We start from the raw sequence: 14601 nt of genomic DNA, 5'->3' as shown, positions 1-14601 counted from the left end.
CCCACTGGCCCAATAGTGGGGCCCTGAGCCCTAGCTCACCTGGTTCTGACTGAGCGTGTTGAAGGCGCGGATCTCCAGGACATTGAAGGAGCTCTCCACCTGAGGGGGCATGGGGTGCTCAGCTCACAGGAAGGGCCTGGCTGCCAGGCTTGGGAGGGAGCTCTCGGTTTCCTCGGCCCAACTCACCTTGGCTGGGACTTTAAGGGGGAAGAGGTGGAGGCGCCAGGAGGTCAGGGCCTTCAGAGAAAGGAAAAGAATGTCAGCAGCAAATGGCAGCTTCCTGGGCCCTAGTCACCCTGCCCTCCTTTAGTCCCTTCAGCCTGTGTGCAACCCCTGCCCTGGGGGTCCTCCCTCTCTCTCATGCCCCACCCTAGGCTCCTGGACATCCACCCCGTCCAGCCTGCCCCGGGCTACGTCTCCTCAGCTCTCCCCCAACTCTGTCTCCCCTGCCCCCAGACTCCCTGCCCTCACCAGCACTCGGTCCTCAAACTTCTTAGGCTTTGTCTCCAGCTTCACCCGGTGTTGTTGGATCACAGCCCCCTGGCTCAGGCACCTCCGGATGCTGTCTGCAGGGGGTGGGGCATGCTCAGAGCTCCGTTTACCCTGCACCCCCTCCACCTCCCACTTCCCCAGGGCTCTCCAGGGGCAGGGGCAGAGGGGAAGAGAGAGAAACAGAGAGACAAAGAAGAACAGGGACAGACACTTTTCCTTCTTGGGTGACTTTTCTCTTCCTATTAGAGGGGGTGTGGAGAAAACTCTGGCTCCTGAAGTCCCTAAGTCAGGGGACAGTCGTTGAGTTGACACTGTCTGTGGGAGAGTGTCTTACACTTCTGAGGGTGTGAAGGATTGTTCCAACCCATGCATTCCAGCAGCCGTCAACACATACACAGTGAGTCAGTCTGTGGGGGCGTGGGCTGTCCCTTTGACTATGTTTTAGGTGGTCTGGGTGTGTCCGCCTTTTACTATGTGTGTGTGCATGCCTTCTGAAGATGCTGGGGAGCCTGCGCGTGGCATTGGTGGGGATGGATAAGTGTGAATGAGTATGCTGTGCCTGTAGGTGTGAAAGGGGCATAGAGCAGCCAGACAGTTCCGGTGTGAATGGGGGTGAGGGGTGGGAAGGAGTCAGTGTTTAAATGAGCCCCGTACCCATCTGCTAGCAGAACCATCCAGATATATCCCAGAGAGAGTGTGTGAGTGTGTGAGCGTGTGGCGGGGGTGCGGTTTCTATAAAGATGTGTTTACACACATCTCATGATTGTGCTTGCGCGTGTGTGGAGGTGTGGGAAATCGTCACGGCGCAGCATGCCTCTGAGTATCCTTGAGCGTCCTGGCCTCTGCGTGGGCTAGCCTGCGCTCCCGCCTCTGGGGGTCAGGGCTGTGGCAGCGCTTGGGGGTCGGGCCTTGGTTCGGGCTGAGTCTGAGAACCATGCGGAACTGGAGAGGCCTTGAAGTGTGGGTGTAGGGTAGCGAGGCGGGCAGGCTGGGACAGGGGCTGTGGAAGGCGAGCTGCAGAGAACATGCTCTTGGTTTTAGCTCCAACCCAGGCCCTCTTCCCTGTCTTCCTTCTTTGCCCCACTGGCCTGGGCGCTGCCGGCTGCTAGCGGGGCTCTCTAGGGCCAGTTCCGGGGCGGGGCCAGGAGGAGGGAGGGTGTTGAGCCAAGAGGCGGTCAGGACCAGGGGCAGCTCCCATCGCCCGGCGGGGCGGACCGGGCCCCGCCCGGGAGAAAACGGGGACTCTCCGGAAGGGAGACTCGACACCGGGCGAGGGGTGGGCCAGGATCACTGAGATTAAGCCCCAGGGAGCGCAAGGGGACTGCACCTGTCACCGAAGATCGGGACGGGCGGCTCTGGGACAGGAGGGTCCTGATAGGGTGAGGTGAGAGGGGCAGCGGAGGATGTTCCGGGGACAGCGACGCCCCGAGTAGGGGCGGGGGCGGGGGCTGCCTTGGAGCCGGGATGCTTGGGGGGCCGGGGGGGCGGGAAGCACTGGGGCTGGGGCGTATCGCGGGGAGGAACGCACTGGGTCTGGGATGCTCCCGGACGGGGCGTCCCGGAGACCACCGCAGCCTCGTACCTTGCAGCTCGCGGGTGAGCTCCGCGCTGGGCTTGGCCATGGCGGCCGCTGCTGCTGCTGTTGCTGCAGAGGAGCCGCCGCCGCCGCCGGGAGCCGCGGCACATGCTAGACCCGGCGCCGGCAGGGCCCAGGCGCTGAGCGCTGCAGCAGCCGCGAGCCCGCTCCTGTCAGGGGCGGCTGCGCGAGCGCTCCTCCCCCCGCCTCTGAGCTCCGGGTCTCCCGCCCCGCCCGGAGAGGCACCGGACTGAGCATGCGCGCCGCGCCTCAGAGCCGCGTGAGACCCCGCGCGCGCTCGCGCCCACCCCTCCCGCCGGCTCCCGCGTGCGACGCCCGGTGCGTGCCGCTTGCCCGGGCCATCTCCCGTCCCGGGGGCGGTGTCCCCGCTTTCCGTGCCACCTGCTTTTCGGGCACTGTGAGAAGAACCCATTTCTTTTGTTTGTGGGCCTGGGTACCCCTCCCCAGGTCATCCTTGCAAGGCTCCTCCCTTTTCACCGCTTGCTCGGGATCCGTCCAGCTCGTCCTTGCTGACCCGCGAAGGCACTCGGGGTTGAGGACGATGCCGGGAGAGGACCTGGATGGATCTGGAGGAGTTTGTCCTTTCTTTCCCGCTCGCCCAGCCTCGGGGATCCCTGCGGTGTTCTTGGCACCATCCCCACGGGTGCGAGGCCGAGAGTAGCACCTGGGAATTCCCGTGCCACCTCCTCCCAGCTGGCAGCTCTGCGGTTGTCTCCACCCCCGAGCATTAGGCTCAGGTCCTGGAGACAGGGAGGAGGGTTAGGGAGATCCAGAGATCCAGTCCAGTCAGACTTATGCTCTCTGCTTGGCTACACATCTATGCACCCCACACTAAAAACTGAATACATTGATTCAAAGCAACATGATCATCTGCATTTTATTTGCACCTCATTTGCAAGTTCTTAATATCCAACCCTGCTCATTCCACTCCAGGTTGCTTCTCTCCCATCTCCCTCAGATTTTCCGGATGCTCCCCCAAAATATTAGTCGGTCGTTTCCAGTGAGACTCAGCCTTCTCACCAGGCCTGCACTGTGTTCTCAGGGGAAGTCTTTATCCAAGGCTACAGCAACACCGGGAATCCTCATAGGACCACACCTTGACCGCAGGGAACGCTGGATCATTTTTCAGGGCAGAATTGATTTGGGGGGCTTAAGGTGAGCAATATGATAGGCAGAGGTGGGAAAGGCCAGCCGATGAGTGCTGGAAAAGGACTCGATGAACGCTGGAGTAGGAGCCCAATCTTCCCTAGTGGGCTGTCTCCAGGTCCTCAGAGGCGGGATGAGGCCCCTCCCCCCACCACCACTGTCTCCCCAGTGATGTAGCTGGCATCTTCAGAGCACAGGAAAGACACGATGCCTGCACACTCCTTTGGCTCGCCTAACCTGGGGAAGAAGGGAAACAAGGAAGGGAGTAAAAATCAGACAGGCCAGGCCCCCTGACGTGGCCCACAGGGAATGAAATTTGCTTCACCAAAACATATCATGATTTTTCAGGACCAGGGTACAAGCTTCCTGTCCATCAAATAGGGTTACCATGAAGATAAACCGTTAGAGTAAATACTGCATAAATACAGAACTCTGCAAAATACACTACACATTATATTCAAAAAATATAGAGACGCTTTGTTTTTTAGAGAACTCAGGACCCCAAATCCAAAGTTATATAAACTGGTGAGCAGTTATTTCACACTTCAAAGATTTATTTCACATGTGTGCATACCATTCAAGCATCAGGGAGTCTGTGAGACAGTAAATGGTTTGTTTAAAATGATTCCACTTGTGAAGTGGAGTTGAAGTTCAATTCACAGACAGCTTTTTCAGGAATCTATTTTCATCCATTAAAGTCAGGTTCATTTTGTGAGAATGTGCTAATTTTCAGTGTTTGTATCAGTGATTGCATAGTTAGGGAACTTTTTAACTTAAGTGCCATAAAATGCTCTAGAGGAGGGTAGAGTATCTCAGATCTAGAAGTCCTGGATCAGTGGTTCTCCAACCTAGCTGCACATTGTAATCATCTGGGAGGCTTAAATTCCTCCAGCCCCCTACCGGCCGCCGAAAAAAGATGTCCAGATCCTCCCTTGAACCAATTAAGAAAGAATCTCTGGGAGTGGGTCCTGTGCATCTGTGGTTTCACAGGCACCCCAGCTGATTCTAATGCACATCCAAGATTGGGAAGCATGGGGCTGGGTCATTCTCTGGGGCTCCAGGATGACAATACCCTGACTTAGTAGTGAGCTGTGAACTAGGCCTGACCTCAGAATGGCTTTGAGAACACTGGAGGGGGCCTGGGATGTTGGGACCAGTAAAGAGGAGGCATTGCTGGCACAGGGACAAGGTGGAGAAGCTAAAGACAAGAGAGAGTTCCCAGAAGCCAGAAACTGGAGAGAGGCAGGGAACCTAGAGGAAAAGGAGCCAGACGAAGGTGCCTGAGCAGTTGGGCCAGCCCTTCGGGGAAGAGGCTAGTTTTCCTAGGCAAGGGGAGTTTTGGGACTGACTAAAGCTCTTCATTCCTTTTATTTGTATGTAGGATCATCAACCTGAGCTTTGGGAACATTCCTCTTTTTATTCAAGAGGGACTAAAAAAGCATGATTTTGGTCCCTGGCAGGGATGCCTGGTGGGGCCGGGGGTGGGGAGGCCCAGGTGGGGAGGAGTCAGGGCCTCTCCCAGAGCAATGTTCTGTTGAAACCCAGAGGCCTCTGTGTTTGGTTTTCTGCAGTGGAACCAAACTCCTTGCACATCCTGCTCTAGAGATGCAGTGTTCATGAACTTGTGAGGCAGAGGAGAGCAAGCCCATGTTGTCTGTGGACCAAGGGACAGCAAGCTGCGGGCTGGTGCGGGGCCAGACCTTCTGTCTTTATCCCTCCTAACCCTCCCCTGTGACAGCCTTACCTGCTTATCCTCATGCTGTTTTTGATATTCTTCTCTCTTTCCTTGTCCATCCACAACTGCAGGAAAAAAAGAGAAATCTCTTTATGTGAAAGAAGAGGAAAGAGAGGGACAGAGGGGGGAATCTGCCCACCCTCACATCCATTGAGAGGCAGTCCTTCCAAGCTCCCAGTCTTTCCCCACCGTCCTCTTCTGTTTCATTCTTTTCAGGTTCTAGTGAAGCAGTTCGTTGGGCCTCCCCAATCCTCATTCACTTAAGGAGCTCTGAAACTGTGTGAGTAGAGTCTGAATTCCTCAGTCTCCACCGCACACCTCAAGAAAGGAGCATGTGGGGGTCTGGTCTGGACAAGTGGCTGGTGTGGAGTGGGAACATGGAAAAGCCCAGGGAGGAGGCGGGAGTGGCTTGGAGCTTGGGACCCACGCGCTGGGCTCCCCCATGCAGGAAGATCCCTAGTGGGATGCAGGACTCCCCTTCTCACCACTTGGCTGAAGCTAGTCTTGATGAGTCCGGGAGCCAGGCAGTTCACCCTAATGTTCCTTGGGGCCACCTCTGAGGCCAGGTTCTTGGTGAGGCCCAGCAAGGCTGTTTTACTAACATTGTAAGGGCCCAGGCCCTAGGGAAGGAGAGAGTGGGTTAGTCTCTTCGTTTCCAGTTCATTCTTGGTTTTATTATAAGACAGAAAGGACAGCAGATACTAGGGCATCTCCTGTAATGGTTAGAAACTGTCTGTGGCTAACCCTCCCCTAGGTTGAGGTTCATGGAAACAAGGCATCTATTTTGTGGGAAGGGACTTGGTGGTGTGATTCCAAAAAGGGACACAAACTTCTTAGGGTAGCTGGAGGGGTAGAAAGACTCAGGACGGAGGAAGGGATGGAAGTAGTAGAGAAAAGCTTTCTTACAAAAAGCGGAGTGTAGGCTCCTAGGGAGGACACGAGCACCACTGAGCCGCCTCTGGAAAAAGAGAAAAATGACCCTTTTCCCAGCAGAGACCCCTGCCCTCAGCCCACGTGGGACCCTCACACCCAGGCTCCCTCTCACTCTCTGTACCCTCGTTTCTCCATCTCAGGCACCACTGCCTTTATGATTAGGGCTGGAGCCTTCACATTAATGTCCAGAACCTGAAATCGAGAGAAGAAAGGGACACAGCATGAGGGAAGGGAGCTGGAGAAGGCAGGGCGATGAGGAGTTATAGTGGGGTTCCTAAGATCTGTTTGTTAGGGCTGGTGGAGATCCTAGAGATGATTTCCCCAGACCCTACACAGGAAGAGACTGAGGCCCGGGGAGAAGTGTCTTTCACTGGCTGATTCAGCTAAAGAATGACACATTAGGTTTGGATGAGAAAGAATGGAGCCTGGTTCATCTTTCCTAATCAGACAAGTACGCTTGGCCCAGGATGGACCTAAACTCTCAGGGCTGTTTTGGATTTGAGCTGGATTTTCTGTATTTCTTCCAACTAGGGAGAGCCTGGAATTGGGTCAGCCTCCTGGACCTGCCTCAGAGCAGGCTGTACTTCTCAGGGAACATGGAGCCTGACCCCGGGCACCTGGGCTTGTTCCGGCACTTCTCTGGCTTCTGAGCTTAGGGAGTGAGATGCTCTTGGCCCTCCAGGATGGATTGACTGGCTGGACATTTATTGGAGAATGGGATCATGAAGAAGCACTTTTTGGGGAAGCTGGAGCATAGGCTACTGTCAAAACCTCACATCCATAATTTAAAACAAATGCATGACCCTTGTTTACATGGTTCTAGGCACTGCTGGAGTGTCCCCTCCCATACCCCCCATGCAAACTTCTTATTTTGAAAAGTTCAGTCAACTTATTTTGAAAAGTTCAACTTTTCAACAGAAAAGTTGAAATAAAAGTATAATGACTACCCAGATATCCTTTATAATACATCCACCAATTGTTCACATTTTGTCCCATTTGCTCTATCTAGGTATCTACACACTTTTTTCCTGAACCATTGAAGGCAAGTTGCAGATGTCATAATGCTCTAGCCCTAAATACTTTAGCATTATTTCCAAAGAATAAGGACGTTCTTACACACCACAATCCATTATCGCACCCAAGAAATTGAACAGTGATAATAATGATTTTACCTAATATGCTGTCCATAATAAAACTTCCCCAGTTGTCCCCCAAATGTCCTTATTTTAAAAATCCAGGGTCCAATCAAGGATCAACCATTGCATTTAGATTTGATGCACTGTGATATTTTTAAAAAATGCAAACTAAAAAGAAAAATTACTTGGTTTAAAGCTGATTTTCATGTGGCCTCTATTCAGACTGCTCATGAAAGCTATTTCTCTACTTTAAAGGATATCAATCAGGAACTGACTCACTGAAGAGCTTTTGCACTTTGATCTTTTATATCTGTGAAACACTGACAAATAAACTATAATATTTTAGTATCCTTAAACTTCAGTGTTGAGAAATTGTTGATGACATCAGAGTAAAAAGCAAAACCACGGGAGATCATAAAAAGTTTAGCATTTCCAAATCATGTGGGAATATTAACCTTAGTAAACAAAGATGAATATTTTAATTAAGGCTTTATAATTAAAGGATATAGGTGTGTGAAATATATTATAAATATAATTTAACTATACACGCTCACATAAAAACCAATATTCCACACTTGAATTTAGACACCTGGAGCTCAGATTTCCTTGACATTGTAGGTAAGCAGCAGCACAGGCCTTTTTCAAAGGCTGTCTGTTAAAAAGTGGCAACTTAGGTGATTTCACCAGAATTGGGATTTCACTTAACTAGCAGCTACTACAGTTTTCCAACTAATGAGAAATTCTTTTTCGGTAGCTGAAAAGAGGACGGGTGGTGTGTAAGTTTAACTGTATTAGTTAATGGCATATTAGTTGCCATGCCTCTGCTGGAAAGAAACCAGGAGGAAGAGCCTGGATAAGCATGTCGAGGGAGAGAGCTGGGGGAGGGAAGCAGAAGAAGGCTAGCAAGGAGCAAACGGAAGAAGACAAAGCTGAGGAGAAGCAGAAATGAAAGAGAAGGGCAGGGGTAGAGGAAGCCACCTCCCACTCGCCCTTTACCAGGTGCACTCCAGGTGTCGGAAATCGTGAGGATTCCTCACATTGACATGGCACTTGACAAATGCATTCTAAAAGCACACAGAGTTTGCACTGTTTTCCGAGGCCCACCTCCTGCTGCTTAATCTAATCCCTCTCACCTTGTCCCATATCTCCTCGGTGGCATCCATCATATTTCCAAACAGAGGGCTGACGGCAGCATTGGAGACCAGGATGTCAATGCCCCCATGAAGGTTCACGGCCTAGAGAGAAGCAGGTGTGAATGAGGGCTGCAGGTCAGGAAGGGGGTACATTTCCCAGTGTTGATAAAGCATTCCTTCTTAGGAACAAAATGATGTCAAAATGACAGCTCTTTTTCTTGAAATGTTTCTCTCCAAAGCTACCCTAGGCTCTGCTGCTGAACATCGAAGGCCGTCTTAATTTCATTTGCAGCCTCTTCTTACTGCCCCCACTTCTTCTAAGGCTGTCGCTGGCCCTTTGCTCTTGACACTTTCCCCTTGGGGAGCTCCTTTATTCTCATGGCTTCAGCCCTCACCTCAAAACCCACTTCCAGACTCTCTCTCTTTTCACACTGATTCCCTGCCCTATTTCTCTGAGCGCTTACTATCCAGTTCTCCTTGGGGGAGTTACCATGATCTCAAACTCCGTCTGTCCGCACGTACCTGAACGGAGAAACTGCTTTAAAGAGACTCACAGAAAGTTACCACCGAGAGGGTCCTTTGAGACCAGCTGGCCAAGGGTCCTCATGGTGAAGGTGATGAAACTGAGGTCCAGGGACGTTAATTTCTCAAGCACATACACTCAGTGACAACATACTAGGTTTGGCTGAGAACAGGAGGCCTGCTCATTCAGTCTTTGGGAGGGGTGAACTGATCTGCTCAGGGCACAAAGCTGGTTAGTGGTGGTAGGACTGAGGTCAGTCTCCTACTTTCTAACGCAGAGCTAATTCCTAAGGGTCCTCTGAAAGTGAGTTAGGGTCACAATGAAACTGCACTACCCAGGAAAGCTATGACTATGACGGGGAGGATACCAGCCTGGGTTTAAAGCAGTCCTACCCTGAGTCAGGATGTCATTTTCTCCCCCTCCTCCCTTTTCATTGGCCTAGAGGCATGGAAGATTCAAGGCACAAACTGAGATTTAAGACAGGAAAATCAAGCACGGCAACATCTCACCTCCTTAATAAATCGTAAGGAGGTGGTAAAGGCGTGTCCTGGAGTCATCAGTGGCCAAACAGAGTCTGCCAACAGTACGCCACCCTGAAACTGGACTTTGCATTTGCTCAGAACTGGCAATTTTGATGCCTTGGACAAGTGGCACTAAAAGGGCCCTCCATCAACTTTGTACTTCACGATATGGTGCACAGAGGGGTGTTATTAACAATGTGTACCATCTGCTAGCTCCTCGTTTTAACTAATTATTCTTGCTAACTAGGTGCTAAGCTCAGTTGTTTCTACACTCCTGAAGGAATGCTTGGACTGTCAACACGTGAATTTAACAAAGTTTAAAGTCACAGAATCTTTTCAAACCTGTATCAATACTTCCTTGCACTCTCTACATTTTGGTGTCCTGGCACAGAGCCCCAGTCACCTGCCTCGGCCCTGTGTGTCTCGCCTGTGCACTTGTGACCAGGAAAGTGCAGAAGATGTCAGAAAGTGCTGTGTGCTGTGCTCTGCATGTGTCTGTTTGGATGTGGGGAGAACACAGTGGAAAGCACCAGAATTTCATTTCTGCTGTGCATCCTGGGCCCTCTCCTTCCGGGCCTATCAACACGGAATGGGGAGAAGGCTGGGTTTTGACTAAACAGAGACAGAGAACCGTAGAAGATTAATAACAAAGGTACTCAGGACCACCCAGGAGTTCTCTAACTCTGGCTGTAAATTGTGTGATCACTATGCTAAAGTGATTAAGAGTTCTTGTTCTGTGTTCTGATAAGTTTTTTGTATTTTTGAAGACGATTAACCCTAAGCTAACATCTGCCGCCAATCCTCCTTTTTGTTGAGGAAGATTGGCCCTGAGCTAACATCTGTGCCCATCTTCCTCTACTTTATATGCGGGACACCTGCCACAGCATGGCTTGATAAGCCATGGTGCATAGGTCCACGCCCCTGATCCAAACCGGTGAACCACGAACTGGGCTGCCGAAGCAGAATGTGTGAACTTAACCGCTATGTCACTGGGCCGGCCCCCAAGAGGTATATTTTTAAGAAAAAGTATCATCAAGTGGAGAAGCAGCTAATCTGGTCTCTGCTCATCACGCCTTTGACAAGCTCTGAGGCCACTGGGTAGTAACATCCTTGGGGCAGCAGCTCCTCATCGCAGGGTAACAGCTGGCAATAAGCAGAACACATCTCAAATTGCTAGCAAGTATCTTATGATTCTCCTCCCAACAGCGGTCACTCTAAGGACCTGAGAGTCGTTTTGACTCATTCCTCTTATTTCCCATTTCTTGACATCAAGTTAGAAAAAAGAAAATCTTGGTTGGTTTCCACTAAATGTCTCTTGGGACATCCATTCTGGTCCCACCACTACTGCTCTAGATGTGAATGACAGTGACAAATTCCTCACTGACATCCTTGGCTGGGAGTCTTCTCTACTCCAATATATCCTTCCTACCAGTGCCAGATTACTTTTCTTTAATAACCATTTTCATCTTGCTCAAAACCTCCCATGGCTTCTTATTTCCTCCAAGAACATGTAAACTCCTCCTTGGGAGGCCATGGAGGCCCCTGTCCCTATCTTTCCCACCAGCCATTTCCCACCAGTGCTCCCAAGCCCGTGCTCCCTGCTGTGGATTCATGGTGCTTCCCTCGCCCTTTCAGTCCTCCTTGGCTGTCTGCTCATTTTGCAGGGTCATCTGGAACCCTGTCCCTACTCCATTTGTCCAGTCCCACCCTCTCCTCAAGGTCTAGCTTAAGTCCACTTCTGGGCCAGGGCTGCAGGATGGGTTAAGTGGACCCGGTAGGGGTGAGAGCTGTTTTCCTGGCAGGATTTTGATATTAAGTTGCTACGTACATTTCATAGGGCTAGGTATTAACTGGCCCAGGATCCCAGATGGCTCCCTTCACCCTCAGGATCAAGGTCCCAGTCTCAGGCTCTGTCCAGCAGCCTGTGTCAGGCCAGGTGACTTTCTTGGACTCACATTTGGCTCTTTCCAATGCACATTTAAGCATGCCATAAAAATGGAAAAACCTTACACAGTCTATCATACCACCATTTACCATTATTTAAGGTTCACCTTTTCTAAGATTATCCAAATTATTTCTGCCAGCCTTCTAATCTGTTAGCCCAATCCCTTACTTTCCACTCTGGGTAGACTCTCCCTTCCACTCCAAGGAATAAGATGTGTGCCCTGAGCCTGGGGGAAGAGCAGCTTCCTTGCCGGATGCTCGTATTTTCTTGTGCAGCTAGAAGGCTGGTGCCCAGTACTATACCTGAGATGGGCTTCGACACTTTCTTTGAGACTGAAGTCCAGGTGGGCACATAAGGCCTGGCCCGAAACTAGTGGGGAAATGCCTGCTAGTCTGCAAGTGGCTTGGCAAATCTGAGTTGACTCACAGCTCTTTCTGACTAGCTGTGGGACCTCGGAATGCTGCTCCAGCTTTCCGAACCAGTCTCTGTAAACACGGAGAATAGTCCTTGCTTTGCTTGGCTTGTCGTCAGGTTTAGAGAGAACCCGTGTAAGGCTCTGAGCAAAGTGAATGGCACATAGTAGGTGATTGAAAAATGGTGGGCTACCTCCTATAGGTTCCCAGGGACTCGACTGTATAAGCAGAAGAACAGGGGCCTGATTGCTTACTAGCTTAAGGGTGGGAACATCTATATTGTGAGTGTATTTACTCTTCTCATCTGCCCAGATAGATTGGAAACTGCTGGAAAGCCAGGACCAGCGGTTTTTTGGGGTGCCGAAAGGGATGATACAGGGTTGAGGCATTAGAGTGGATTTTGATTCTCAGACTGGGATAGGATGATTTTCGGGGACATAACAGAAAGGTACACAATAAAAGTGTGCTGGCGGGTTGGTGCGGGTACACAGAACGCACTGTTGTGTGTTAGTTAATAGTGCTGGCTTGCAGCACAACAATGTCCAGGAAAGCAGGGGAGGAGGCTCAGCCTGGCTTCCTTCTGCTACCTCCTGGCTCTCTGCCCAAATGCTTGCCATTCACCATGGCCACCAGCCGCTCCCGGTCCTCGGCCTTCCCCACGTGGCACACGGTGCCCGTCACACTCAGCCCCTCCTCCTGTAGCACTGCCACTGCCCGGTCCACGTTCTGCTGCTTCCGGCTGCTGACCACCACATGGGCCCCGTCCTGGGCCAGACGCCGGGCGATGGCGAAGCCGATCCTGCAGGCAGAGAGAGACAAGGACTGTCAAGTCTGGTCCAGGGAAAGATGGTGAGGACATGGGCTCTGGAGTCGGACTGCCTGCATTTCAATTCCAGCTCTCCCTCTGAAGGACCTCTGTGTGCTTGTATTATATGTTAAATAGGGTTAATGGCACAGCCATTACCTTACAGATGGACAAGCTTAGTACATTTTTGGCACTCACTTATTTCTCTGATGATTTTGGCCCTCAGGCTAGGCTCCCAGGAAGTGACATCACCTTCCACGGGCCCCAGCACAGGTCCCAGGCCTCATCCCCTGTAGGGACTGAGGGGAGAGAAAGGAACTAGGGGTGCAGCACCTCCATGATTGGAGGGTCTTACTCAAAAGGGCCCCTGCCCCCAAATATCTTCCTTACTAGTCTACATCATCTCAAAATTCTATCATTAGTTACGTTTTGGAGTGCAAGTGAACCGGTGAGTCTCTGGTTAAAAACGTAAATTTTTTACATTACCCACCCCCCCAGAGTAAAGTTTACACACTTTGCAATTGTCAAACATTAGCATTTTGTATATATCTGTATTTCAGATTTGTGAAGAGCTGGCATCTAGCAAAGTCCCACGGGAATGAGAAACAGGATAGACAAGAGTGGTGGTGTTACCGGCTCTTAGTTAATATCAGCCCTGATATTGGTTCCCTTACAGTGAACCTGGCATGTATGGGGTTAAAAGTAAAAACCTGCATTCCTAGTTCCCTGGGTCTTTAGTTACACTCATACGTAAATATTTGTTTCTTTAGCCTCTGACTCCCTGAGCTTTTCAACCAAATAGAAGTTACAAATTGTTAAAGCCCAGATGACTTCAAACTGGGCTCCTGCTAAAGTTGTAGCTAATCCCAGGACCTTGAAGTTCTTGACCAGAGAAACTAATATCCAGAGAATATCAAGAAACCCCCAACTTCCCAGGCCCAACTCCTTGGCTTCCTGACGTCAGAGTCTACCTTCCACCACGGAGAAAACAGCCCAGGACACTCATCTGAGAAATCCTTAGTCTCCTCTGCTGGAAGCAGCCCCAGACACAGGTCGATGGGAAAATGCTGACCAAGAAGGCCATGCACCCCCCTCCCCTACCTAAAACCCCAAAGAAAAACCCCTACCCATTTCTTAACGGGGAGCAAGCAACTTTTGGGGAACTAGCCCTTGCTTTGCTCCCTCTGCCTGGCAAAGTAAAGCCTTTCCTTTCGCACCGAAGACTCTGTTCTCTTATTTGGATTGACATCGGGATCAGAGACTGAACTTTCGGTAGCAGTGGGTGAGAAACAAGCTGGACAAGGAGCGCCAAAATGTACTGAGCTAAACAAAAATCTGGACACATGGGTCGTGTGTCTCGTCTGGGTAAGGGGCGCCGTTTTGCGAGACTTGTGGGGGTGCGCAAATGGGGTGTCTGGAACATTTCCATAGCCGACGGAGGCGGTGGGATAGGGTTTTTGAAATCTGGACTTAGATTTCCGGCGTCTGATCTTCCCCAGACTGTGTGAGTAGGGCCGGTTGATTGCGGCAGCCCAGGGCACGGGGAGACTGGACTGATGGGGGCAGCACTGAGGTGGCGCAGCTGACCCAGAGGAGGCCGCGACCGGAAACTGGCAATGGCGGGGTCAGGGTCAGAAGAATCAGAGGGGCTGCAGGTCCCTACCGAGTTCCTTTCTTCCGAGGCCGCGTGTGAGGCCTGAGGACACGGGCCCCTGAGGCAAAGGACAAGGTTAGTACCTGTTTCCAGACAGCGCGGGCCTCAGAGACTCGTGCCCGGGCACTCACCCGTCGGTGGAAGCCGTCACTAGGGCCACCTTATTCGCGAGCCGGCCCCTGCGCGCCATTCCGGAGCTGGCCATCCGCACCGACTTCCACGTCCGCGCGCAGCCGCCCAGCAGCAGCCCCACTCTCCCCATGGAGCAGGCTTCTGTGCCAGCGGGGTGGTGACAGCGGGGTAGGGCGAGGGGCAGGGCGAGGGACGAGCCGCCTCCCTGCCCGGCTTCCCGCCAGTCCAGGAGCAGGAAGGCTGGTCGGCTCGGGGCCAGCTCTTCGCCCCGGGAGCCGGCTGTGCCGCGGGCGCCCCCTGCCGGCAACAGCCCCGACCCCCCGCAGTCCTCTGCTCCTCCCCGCGGCTGTGGGACAGCGCTGCCCCTCCAGGTTCCCTGTAGGGCCCGCCCCCCTGCAGGAACCCGCGGACTTTCCCGTTCCCCGCCCTCCTTCCA

General features: G+C 52.0%; 2 protein-coding genes across 14 annotated transcripts in view; both read right to left on the bottom strand.

Annotated features, from left to right (window-relative positions):
* The window catches only part of CARMIL3 (capping protein regulator and myosin 1 linker 3), a 17640-nt gene extending 14698 nt beyond the window's left edge, over positions 1 to 2942 (bottom strand). For all 12 annotated transcript variants that reach the window (XM_070504102.1, XM_070504107.1, XM_070504104.1 and 9 more), the window contains exons 1-4: positions 2075 to 2942; positions 472 to 566; positions 187 to 237; positions 40 to 99 (exon numbers count right to left, since the gene is read on the bottom strand). In XM_070504102.1, coding sequence (XP_070360203.1) covers positions 40 to 99; positions 187 to 237; positions 472 to 566; positions 2075 to 2501 — 633 coding nt within the window. In that variant the 5' untranslated portion in view covers positions 2502 to 2942. The remainder of the gene's footprint in view (positions 1 to 39; positions 100 to 186; positions 238 to 471; positions 567 to 2074) is intronic.
* Positions 2941 to 14601, bottom strand: LOC106848600 (dehydrogenase/reductase SDR family member 4-like). 2 transcript variants are annotated; one of them, XM_014868604.3, is made up of 8 exons: positions 14165 to 14601; positions 12196 to 12373; positions 8173 to 8274; positions 6025 to 6095; positions 5877 to 5928; positions 5456 to 5590; positions 4980 to 5035; positions 2941 to 3472 (listed from the first exon to the last, which is right to left on the bottom strand). In XM_014868604.3, the coding sequence occupies exons 1-8, from the start codon at positions 14293 to 14295 to the stop codon at positions 3358 to 3360; spliced, it is 840 nt and encodes a 279-aa protein (XP_014724090.2). In that variant the 5' UTR covers positions 14296 to 14601; the 3' UTR covers positions 2941 to 3357. The 2 variants fall into 2 exon arrangements, with proteins under 2 accessions (XP_014724090.2, XP_014724091.1); XM_014868605.3 differs by lacking the exons at positions 5456 to 5590; positions 6025 to 6095 and having other exon boundaries at positions 2949 to 3472; positions 14165 to 14555.

Source organism: Equus asinus, chromosome 2, assembly GCF_041296235.1.
Source record: "Equus asinus isolate D_3611 breed Donkey chromosome 2, EquAss-T2T_v2, whole genome shotgun sequence".
In the NCBI taxonomy this organism is placed as follows: domain Eukaryota; kingdom Metazoa; phylum Chordata; class Mammalia; order Perissodactyla; family Equidae; genus Equus; species Equus asinus.
The sequence above is the reverse complement of the archived record's forward strand: the minus strand, read 5'-3'. Positions and strand labels throughout refer to the sequence as shown.

What these genes read in the sequence shown, in the direction of transcription:
- LOC106848600 (XM_014868604.3), bottom strand. Translation starts at nt 14,295, where the DNA reads ATGGGGAGAGTGGGGCTGCTGCTGGGCGGCTGCGCGCGGACGTGGAAG. An exon ending in CCGAGGAGATATGGGACAAG is followed by an intron (nt 6,096 to 8,172) that starts GTGAGAGGGATT and finishes TCTCGATTTCAG; the next exon opens with GTTCTGGACATTAATGTGAA. An exon ending in GAGCCTACACTCCGCTTTTT is followed by an intron (nt 5,591 to 5,876) that starts GTAAGAAAGCTT and finishes CTCCTTCCCTAG; the next exon opens with GGCCTGGGCCCTTACAATGT.